We start from the raw sequence: 11,537 nt of genomic DNA on the forward strand, positions 1-11,537 counted from the left end.
GACGAATCTACAGCTAAATAAAATCTTAGATCTGCGAAGGTTATATTTTAACAGCAGGGACGTCAACTGAAACTGACTCCAACTGTAAGCAAGCGAGTTTAACTAGCATAACAATTGTTAAAGGTAAACAAAGGCGATTGTTTATAGGCATGTTTCTTTAGAATGAATTGTCGCAATCCTTTCGGATGAAGGAGGAGGCGGGAGCAGCAGAAAATGCGTTTGGGAACCGTGCGGTGGTTTTGTGTGTGCGCACCTCCCCTCTCGCGCGTAAAGATCCTCCTTTCTCTTTACGGATCCTGTTTTCTGCTCTTCATGCCAGAGCCTGCAGCTGTCTCAGTTGCGTCCTACTGCCGCTGCTGTGGGAAATCGTCGTCCCGCGTGACGAACAGACAGCAGATTTTCCACTCCCTCAAAGTGTATCAGCGCCAACCCGAAGGAGATCGCAACTTTTAATCAATTTCCATAACTGGAAGGAGATACCTGACAGCTCGTGACGCCCCGTCAGCGTGTTGACTGAAATCTGTCCAACTGTGAAGGCTTCAGGAATGTGGAATACAACTCTGCCTCAACGGTGAGTGCCGTAATGTGCCTGTCACTCCCCCGCTCGCTTCGTGTGTGTTCAGTCACAAGTGGTTGTCGGACTGTAGGAATTCTGCTAAATTAAGCGATTGAATGCCAAGTGTGCGCTCAACTGCTTTTTGAATTCAGGCGTAGGTCATCTTTAAACAAAGCAGCCAGCCTATAGCGTGTGAAAAACAGATCAGTTTAACCTGATATAGTTCAGCTGATACTAAATATTTACTCATGTGTCTTTTGCTTTCATGCAGTGAAAGGACGTTCCTCTGCCCCTGACACCATGACCACAGACTTGAACTTGACCTCTCTAATGAATGTGACAGAGCTTCATAACCACACACGAGGATGTTCCCTCACCAAGACAGGTTTCCAGTTCTATTACCTGCCCACTGTTTACATCCTAGTTTTCATTACTGGGCTGGTGGGCAACAGCTTGGCCATTTGGATGTTTGTTTGCCATATGAGACCCTGGAGCAGCATCTCTGTCTACATGTTCAACCTGGCATTGGCTGACTTCTGCTACGTCCTCTCACTGCCTTTCCTCATCTTCTACTACTTCAACAAAACAGACTGGATATTCGGGGACGTTCTGTGCCGACTGCAGCGCTTTATATTCCATGTGAATCTTTATGGGAGTATTCTGTTTCTGACCTGCATCAGTGTTCACAGGTACACCGGAGTGGTGCACCCGCTCAAGTCTCTGGGTCGACTGAAGAAGAAAAATGCAGTTATTACCAGTGCACTGGTGTGGGTTTTGGTTGTTATCAGCATGTCCCCCATCCTTTACTATTCCCGGACTGGCTTAAAGCGTAACGCAACCACTTGTTACGACACCACCACAGAGGACGAGTTGCCGGGGTATTTCATCTACAGTATGACTTTGACCGTTTTTGGGTTCTGCATCCCATTTATTGTCATTTTTTGCTGCTATGGCATGATTGTCAAAGCATTAATCTGCAACGACATGAACAATGCGCCTCTGCGGCAGAAATCCATTCACCTAGTTATCATAGTGCTCGCAGTCTTTGCCGTCTCCTACCTGCCTTTCCACGTGATGAAGAACCTCAACATGAGGGCCAGGCTGTACTTCCAAACCCCCGACATGTGTGAGTTTAATAACCGCGTCTATGCCACCTATCAGGTGACGCGGGGTCTGGCCAGCCTCAATAGCTGTGTGGATCCTATTCTGTACTTCCTGGCTGGAGACACCTTCAGGAGGAAGCTGTCACGGGTCACTAAAAAGACTTCGAGGAAAGGAGAGAATGTCATTCAATCAAAGAGTGATGAAACAGCGCTTAACAGCCTAGCTGAGTATGTGGAGAATGGGGGCCGGAGGCTGTAACGAGGTACCTGTGTGTACCAGGTTGTGGATCTCTATAGCTTTAGACAACATTTTGGACTCGGCAGAAATAAATGCAGTGTGTGTGGTCTGAACACTGTATGTAGAATTCATCGGACAACAGTTTATAAAACTAGGATAAATAGTCATTTTAACCCTGTGATAAATATCGCTTGCTTGCAGCCTGTTGATATTGATAAGCTACTGTACTGTATCGTCCTGTACTTGTATTGTACTTTAAATGGTAGAGCAATCACTCTTCTTTCTTATCATTAGTGATCATTGCGATGAACCAGGCTCGGGGAAATAGGTTTTCCTACAGGCACTAAAAAACTGTTCATTTATTTGTTCAGTAAAAATAGGACTTAGAAGCACATTTTCTATTCACAAGCTGACGTTTAATAACCAATAGCTATTGAACACCTAAGAGCTTGTGCCTAAGGAAGTGGACATGGGATGATGTTTTTTTTTCCTTTAGAGGAAAAAACTAAATGCACTGAACCTGAGATTGCTGCATGGATGTGCCATACAGACATTGTAATGCACTACGATTGGGACCTCTCCCTTTAGAGGGCTACCTATCCCTCCTCCTTTCTTTCTTTCTTTTCTATTACTGAAGGGGTGTGAAATGTGGTCAACTACTTTTTCATTCTGACAGCTCTGAGGTGAAGGTCTCCAACGGCTCTGTTACCGCAAGCTTTCACTGCTTTTACCTACTAAAATAATGACAGTATTTTGTGTATATGATACTAAAAATAATATCTTTGTTTCTCTTAGTTGGACTATGCAGAATATTGTGATGTTCCAGATTAGTTTTGTGTTTTTAACTGTCGCTATCTTTAGTGCAGATCTTCACACATGAGCCTACTGTCAGTATCTTCAGACTGAATCACATCAAGTGTATATTACAAAATAAAGACTATCAGCTTTTAAATGATCTAAACGCATAAACACACACATACTTTATAACCTGCTTTGTGACTCAATCCGCATATTGAAGATTTTTTTGTATGAGATACCTCAAAGTAACTGGTGCACTGTGTCCGAGTTTTGGCAGATAATCACTTCTGTTGTGTATCTGTTGTAAACATTCTGGAGAAATTATCGGTATATATTTTACCCTGGTCTGTGTAAATGTTTGCTGTCTGTACTTCCTTTGTAAATCTGTAATGTGGTCATTTATAAGTGTCAAGGAAGGAAGTAAATCGGTTATACAGGAGATACGGGGCCACACATATCTGTGTCAGTACATCTTTGTATTTACAGTCGACAATTTATAAGCACTTGTATAATTTCACCTTGTTTGCACCAGCTGCACGCATCCTCGCTTAAATGTTCGCAGAGGTGTGAGAGAACAAACGCCACTTGTTTTGGAGACATTCGTGCGGAGCTCTGTTCTCGCTGCTCCCCCTTGTTCTCGTCACTGCTCTTGACTTTCTCTTTTAGCACAGCTAGGAGGAAATGAGGGGACGCGTCAGGAATAAAGAGCGGCACCTTTTCCTCCTGGCTTATCCTAAGACTTTCTTTGTGTCCGTCACATTGCCACGGACCCATTGAAGCAGACGGGTGTGAAACCGTCGCCAGGACCCGGCGGCGGTGCAGTGTTGCGGGCACAGGAAAGCAACCAACCCTTTTCCTCCTCCACGCAGCGCCCGTGAATACAAACGGCTTTTGATTTCCTGGCTTTGAGGTGCAAACTGCATATCTGGCCTTTGCAAATGTGTGTGTGTCTGTATTCGCTGTTTGTGCGTGTGTCTGTATGAGACAGCCTGAAGGCAATGAAGACCTTATTCCAGTAGGTGGCTGTTGTAGCCTTTATTTTGGTTTGTTAGGTAGTGGTGTTTTAATTTTCAAAAAGCAGCTACTGCTTGCATGCACATGGAAGGAAGGTTAAATTCGACCACAGCAGGATATCTTGCCAACATCAGTGCTTTTGCGGGCGTCAAATCTTGACTTGCAAACAGTTGGGATGCTTGCCAGTACTTCTTTCCTCCCATCTTAGCCACCTTTCACCTTTTTTCTCCAACATCCTCCTCTCTCGTTTCTGAATTTAGCATCAGAAAAAAAAGAACCTTTTCTTTACTTTACTACCCTGAGGCAGAATGTTAGTTGAATAATTGTTGGGAAGACGGAGGACAGCAGAAAGAAGAATCAAGTGTAAAGAGTAATGGGAGTTGCGGAGAAAGAAAATTTGTGTTTGTTTTTCTAGAGAACCCTGTTGGTGGTACAGGGCCCACAGAGTAATCACAGTCAAGACAGCCAAACAAAAACACACAACTTTGTTCCACAGATTTACAGTGGGACCTGGCACAGGATCCATATCCATCACAGGGGGCACTGTCCGCTTTAGCCAAAAACTATCCCTAACCGCAAAACAACAAATGTAATCAAAATGTCAGTGTGTGGTCCTGTGATACAAACAATCAAGAGAAGGCTGTGGTTAGGTCACAAATTGTAGTGGCTGCATCATCATGTGACAGTGCTGTAATACCCACAAGGCAATATAAACGTCTGTTTACATAAGTTTCCAATTTTTTCTGTGTTTAACTCTGAAAAAGCCTCATGATATTGAATAGTAACATATTACAAGACACATGTGCACAAAACCTTATAGGAAACACTGCACTTCTGGGACGATTTAAGTGCTCTGGAAAGCTTCAAGTGCTTTTTACAAGCACGAAACTGTTTGTTCGTGCAGAACATGGAGCAGCTTACAAGAAAAGTCACACAACCAGTTATGTGTTTTCCTGCTCCTGCAGCCAAGTAAAAACATTTCGCTATGTGACTCTTGGTTACAGCGCTGCAGTACTGATACTGATGTGCTTTGATATTAACATGTGTTTACTTGCTCCTATCAGTCGTCGAGCTACCACACAGCAGAACAGTAGTAAAAGTTATTGCACTTATTTGGTAAAGTCAGACTGCTTTGACACATTTTGGATATTATCCTAGACTTCACACAAAAAAAAAGAAAAGAAAAGAAAACAATTCATGGAAAACTTCCCAATAACCACACCCATATGAGCCAGCAGCGTGCTTGAGAAAGAAGAACCCTCACTCTAACACCAGACCAAACACTGCCGGACAGGTAGGGAAAGTTCACACCTCACTGGCAGTCGGCATACCCGTGAAAGGACTGAAGCTGTTGTTGCATGCCCAAATGCAAACCAGCATGCCTTTTGCCAATGCGTGTGTGTATTTATGATATCCCAACTAAGATGACACTTTGGAGGTCAGGTATCAACCTGAACTTGCTTTGCTACTGTTGAAAAAAGTTTAGAAGTATTACAAGTGTTTACTTTTATGTCAGGCAGAGTGATAGCGCCAGGATTTCCACAGAATGATCCGAAAATATCCAGTTCTCTGGGTGAAAAGGCCTTGTTGATGTCAGAGGTCAGAAGACAATGGCCTGACTGTTTTGTGCTGATAAGGAAGGCAAGTAAGCACTTGTTACAATGAAGAAGAGTCCCTCGAAACAACATGAAACTGAAGCTACAATTTACACAAGATCGCTAAAATTAGTCAACGGAAGGTTGGGAAAAACATTGCCTTTGTTAAATGGTAAAGTCACAATGTGGCACAAACAATATGAAAGCATGGATCCATCCAGCCTTGTATCAGTGGTTCAGCTGCTGGAGTCGGTGTAATAGTGTGAGGGATATTTTGTTAGCTCGCTTTGGACCCCTCAGTACGAGTTTATCATCATTCACCTCACCCCAAAGCTTACTTGAGTGTTGTGGCTGACTATGACTATTCCTTTCTCATCACAACGTACCCATCTTCTAATGGCTGCTTCCAGAATGATAACACACTATGTCACGAAGCTCAAATCATCTGAAAATTCTTGGTCCGATAGAGCGCGTTTGGGATGCGGCAGAACGGGAGATTTGCATCATGGGTCCATGGATTTTTTTTTTTTTTACCAGGGAAAGTCAGCTAGAGAAATAAGCTGTGTTACAGTCCACATATTATAAGCATTTGTAAACAGTGAAATAAACCAACTACATTAAGTACCAAAAGTCCACAGCTATCTTTTGGATGCTAAAATTACAGACTGATATGGAGTATGTAAAATTATCCAGCAAATTAAACCAGCCAACAATGCATAAAATATTGGAAAAATTTGCTCCTCCATACACGGCTGAAAGATTAAACTGCCGCTTAGATATGAATGCACCAGTAATTATCGCATAATATGATTGTTACGTGACATAGTGTTGTGTTTCCTGCTGCTGTCCTTCTCTCTTTCTCTCTCCCTGTCAGATCTCAGCCTATCTCCTCCTGGAATAGGTGGAGAAATGCAGCTGAAGTGAGCATAGTGGAATAAGCGTATGGAATATGCACAGCAATGAATGGGGACTTTCAGAATTTTATACTCTGTGGTAGCTCAGTGTTTTTCTAAACACTTACCACAAATGCGTATGGCTTGGACTGCAGCCAGTACCATTCATAGAAGTGTGTTATTGCATATAAGATGTGGAAGGATTAGATCAGGCTGGAGCAGCAAGCGTGTGAGGGGGGAGGTGTGAGGCAGAGGAAGGGCTGTCATATTTTTGCTGTCATAAGGGATATGATCAATATCTCTGCAGCCACTCTTGTCTCGCTGCTTGTTGATTTTCTGCCGCTTCTTGGCATCGTCATCAATCAGCTTGAACGATTGTCTCACTGGCTAACATCCACAAACCTGCGCCTTTGATTCTGTACAGTGGGGTAAAAATTAGCCCATCAAGCAGTTTATCCCCAAATAAGAGAAACCCTAAGAAGGAAAATCAACTCCCTTTTAACCGATATCAAAAGATGCAGTTTTGCCGAGGGCCTAGTAGCGCTGGGTGATGATAGCGCTGTCAGACAGTGCAGAGAAAGGCTGGACTGTCTGATAAGAGTTATGAGATAGGAAGTATCCTTGCAAAATGAACGGAGGTTAAATTAAAGGGCTTCTACTGCTTGGGAATATAGCGACGAGATAAGATAAGGTAAGGTGTTAGAACAGGAAGGTGAAAACTGAGGAGATACAAAATGTGTTGTGGAGACATAAAAACATAAGGAGAAAAACAGGCAAGAAACACAAGATAGAAAAGAGTACATGAAGGCACTTTATGAACTCCATATTACAGTATACATACAGGACATTACTAAAGGATGAGGCAGGGGAGGGCTACAAACAGAAGAAACAAAGGCTTGCTTAATAACATATTAGATTAATAACCGAAGAGGCTCGTGCATGGTCTGCTGCTCTGGTCTTCCATTCACATCATTTGTCTGTTGTTTAATGTCTGGTGCCCTTTTCTTGAAAGATAGGATGTGTTTTCCTAAATACACCCTGAAATTACTATGAATTATAGAAAGCCAAGAGCTTTTTATAACGTGAAAAAGATAGCAAAGCCTTCAGCAGTAGCTACTTTTAATGGAATCATTGAACATTCACATGTAAAAAAAAAAAAAAGGAATAAAATTAAGAGTTACAGCTAACTTAGCTACAGCTACGGCCTGCTGTAATAAAGGAAGAATATAAAACTGGCTTCCCTTTGCCTGCAGCTTGTCTGTAAGTTGTGAAACTCCTCTGAAGGATGTTGAGCTATGCACCCTTCTGAGAGTCTAATGCTTTTATTAGCTGGCAGCCGATCAGTCTGCTCACTGCCCTGCTGAAGGATGGATGATAAATCTCTCAAAATCAAAGTTTATGTTCCAGCAGATTACATTCACACTTCCATATTTACAGTGGGCTAGTGTGTGTATTAGCACAAATGGAAAAAAGCTTCTGTGTATGGAAAAACTGGATTTTAGAGCAAGTCATTGATATGCTCTAATTTACACCCTTTACTTGGCTGTGCTCCATAATTTGTTTTGGGTTCTTTTCTGATGTTTCCCTATCTCTTTATCTTCTGTGTGTTTGTATTTGTGTACATGCCAGCACTGTACTTCCTGTTTTATTTTGTAACCCTTTCCTCCCTTCCTTTCTCTGACCTTAATTTTACCCGAGTCTTTCCCACACTTAGTTATCTTTGTAATTATACTCAATCTTTTCCTTTTTTTAGTTGTCCATGTGTCTTACTTCCTTTGTATTTGTCACCACAGTTTTGTTAGTTGTACCTGTTTATTGGATTTTCTTTCTTTGGACAGTGTCGATGTTACGACCCGGCTCAAAACAAACATAAAAAAGGAGATGAATACCAGAGTATGGGTGAGAAGAGGCTTTATCTTAAAATGGCATAGCAGGTTGGCTCAAATGGCTGGTACCACCAAGGCAAAGACTAGTGAGCTCTCTGGACGCTTGCCTCAGGTATGCTTTTATCCACACCTGACTAGGTGTGGCCAATTAGCACCAGCTGAACACACTGAGCAGATTAGAGGCTGCAGAGGGACGTAACAGTCGAAAATGCTTGATGTGGAATTCTCTGAGTCTAAATTAGCCTAAAAATAACTCTGGCTTTCGGTTTTACAACCTGTTTATCTGCTTCATGTGTTTTGCATATGTGCACTCCTGTGAACTCAATTCACAGTACTATACAGAGCAGGTGAATAATGGAAATTAGGAACTTCCTGAATGTATTCAGAATTGTTTTTATTTAGAAATAGAAAATATTCAGAAGCTGAGGGGCCATCACGTGGCTTCTAAGAGCAGCCATCATATTATGGTGACTCTTGCAAGATGACCACAAATGGTTATTTGTTTGTTAAGTTGGCAGAAGACTTAGGAGTCTCTTCAAATTTCACCCTAAAGCTTGGGTCAGGGCATTGATGTTCAGGGCTTTTTCCACGGGTTCATATCCTAAGGTCATGACTTCAATTTATTTTTTTTCTGTACAATATTTGACCTAAAATAAATAAATAAAGCCATACATCACCTAACCTTGTCACAAAGGGTCACCACAGCAAGTGGCTTGTGCGCATGTTTCATTTCACAACAGATGTCCTTCCTGACACAAACCCAAAGAGGATTTGTGTCTCTGGCCTGAATCAAACAAATTGACAAGAAAATCTGTTAATCACTACACTGTTCTTTTTGCAAGCTGTACACAGTTGGAGCATGTGTTGAAATGAGAATAATAGGATTAATAAATCCTTATATCCAGTCTTTTCCTTTAATTAATAAGTGTAATTAATATATGTTCCCTCCAGGTGCCCGAGGAACTACATCTTTAACACACTTTTTCTGTTTGTGCTTGCACCTAACTCTGAATGATTTAATAGCAGGCCCTCATCTTGCCACGGTGAGCAATGAACAGAAGTCTTGTCCCACTTGTGCTGGAGCCCTGGAGCCTGCGAGCTCCATGTTATAGTCCATGTGATTTCTTCCATTCCTGCTGTACAGGATGGGAATTGAAAAAGGAAAGAGTCGGGTGAATTCAGAGTAAACAGCAGCCTTAATCCAGGCAGCTTCCACACCTGCACCAAACGAATTATTTCTCATTTCCCGTGTGATGCAAATGCAAAAAGGTAGGTGGGACAATGCTATATCCTGGAATTCTCTGGAATTCATTTGTGAAAATGTTCTGCCTCTCCACATTCCAAATATTTTCAGCACTAATGGTTTAACTATTTGCTCTCTGATTGAAGAATGGAAAATGAGCAAAGCGCTTAAGAAAGCACTGAAAAACAAAGTGTAAACATTTCAAAAGCCTCTATGAGATTTATGAGCATGGCACCATGCGACACGCGCATTGATTTCAGCATGTGGAACATCACGTAAAGGAATTCTCTTACAAATTTAGCTCAGAATTATTTGTGCAACCGTGTGGTCAAACCTCTGTGCCATAATTTCATATAATCCCAATAGGCTGAAAAGAATCTCAGCATGTAGCGCTGCAGGGTGTTGCAGTTTTAATAACACTATTAACAACGCTGTTTCAAAAGTTTCCGCTTCAGCAAAGCAAAACATTAGAAACAATTCCAAAGACAATTCGTCAAATTTTGAATGAATATAGTTTTAAACATTGCAAAGTTCTTTAGAGTCTAATTAGCAACGGCAGCTTTGAAAACACTCGTGAAAAAGCAGCGACTGCAGATCCCTTCTGAGCCTGACACATGGTGCTAATTGGTATTTTACTTTGCCTTTGTATTTTTGATTTAGCTTCTTCCGACTTAATGAGTTCAGAGTTCTTTTAATTTAGCGCCTCATTCATTTAACACTGTATTGCACTTATGGTATGTGTAGCTGTTTCTCAGAAACGTGCACACTGACAGTACTTTTGTACCCAGTCACCATGTGTAGCATATCCTGGCCTATTACTGATCAACCACAGATAAGAAGTCTCCCGAGGGAGGAGTGTTTTTCCTTGCATGCTTAGCAGGTGACTCTTGGGTGCGTTGTGCTTTTATTACTACAGCACTATTGGGTGTGTTTAAAGTGTAAAATGTACTAAGGGAAGGTCCCGTCATTCCCCATTAAACACACATGAAGATAAGGCTTCATCAGCTAGCTAGAAATTAAGAAAATAAGTCAGCCAGAAAATAGTGTGTAATCCTTTTCTTTGGTCTTCTCGCACCACCTAACATAACATAACATACTTTATTTCAGCTCTAGGTACACACACACACACACACACACACACACACACTCAAATATGAACTAGCCCATGCACAGATGCATCCACTCTCTGCATCTGCACTCTGTACCCATTCTCCATTAGCTGAAAGAGACAATCAGCTTCAAGTGCATTCTCCTCTCAAGAAAAGAGCTGATGAAACATTCTGCCCTCTAAAACTGAAGCATCAGCACCTGCCCACATCTTAAAGGGGCAAACGTTAATCGAAGAAAGGCACAAAATTGCAATAAAACGTACAGTTTTTATATACAACACCTGCTTTCATATTCCCCGTTTCACCCATGACCTTTCTAACTTGCCTATATTCTCCCCTTTCCATTCTCCATGTCGTACAGTGATTAGTCACTCTGTCTCCAGATGCCTCCCCCTATTTCTCCTCTCTCCTCTTTTTTCTTTCCCTCCAGCCTTGTTGTTTAGATTCTATTATCCTGTGCTGCTTGGCTGCCTCACCCTATTAATCCTAGCAGTTCAGTGTGTGTGTTTGTTTGTGTTCACAGATGTCTGTGTAGGCTTCATGCGGTGCCAGTATGAGAGTGTAGTGGCCATCGAATGTCTGCAAATGATTAATGGTCTGGGTTTAGGCGAGGTGAAGAATGGCAACTAACGCACACATGCACGTACACGGACATGCATATACTTCACACACACTTTACAGGTGTCCTGTTAATGTCTTGTCTGGGGTAGTTGTCTCTCTGCACAAAAACAGATTCAAAAACAAAATAGTGTCTCAGTGCACTGGTTCACAGAGGGAAGTGAAAGGGGGATGTAGTGAAAATGAAGTGGAAGTGATAAGCATTAAAAAAGGAGTTGAGCATTTTCCAGTGAAACTACGATTGCTTAAAATGACCGTTAAGACAAAAGTGCACCATACCACAGTTTCCTGTACAAACTTTTGTTTCCTATGTCTGTGATTCTCTCTGCATTAATGTGTGTGTGTGTGTGTAAGGTGATCTACTTGTCCTGGATTCCCTGCTAAACTTAGCCAAGGTGCTGCAGCAATGACTGAATGATCATCGATATGATTTATTCAGAGGCTAGTTTGAACAGAAACCTTTGTCTGACTAAAAGTTGCCGTG

At 41.9% G+C, this 11,537-nt stretch overlaps 1 protein-coding gene across 1 annotated transcript; it reads left to right on the forward strand.

The window, feature by feature from the left end:
• Positions 1-227: 227 nt before the first annotated feature.
• Positions 228-8,039, forward strand: p2ry1 (purinergic receptor P2Y1). The gene is made up of 2 exons (XM_085184072.1): positions 228-571; positions 828-8,039. The coding sequence occupies exon 2, from the start codon at positions 857-859 to the stop codon at positions 1,916-1,918; it is 1,062 nt and encodes a 353-aa protein (XP_085040198.1). The 5' UTR covers positions 228-571; positions 828-856; the 3' UTR covers positions 1,919-8,039.
• Positions 8,040-11,537: the final 3,498 nt, after the last annotated feature.

The sequence above is a fragment of the Neolamprologus multifasciatus genome, chromosome 14 (assembly GCF_963576455.1).
Source record: "Neolamprologus multifasciatus chromosome 14, fNeoMul1.2, whole genome shotgun sequence".
In the NCBI taxonomy this organism is placed as follows: Eukaryota; Metazoa; Chordata; class Actinopteri; order Cichliformes; family Cichlidae; genus Neolamprologus; species Neolamprologus multifasciatus.

Coding starts and splice junctions, on each gene's coding strand:
- p2ry1 (XM_085184072.1), top strand. CDS start 857: ATGACCACAGACTTGAACTTGACCTCTCTAATGAATGTGACAGAGCTT.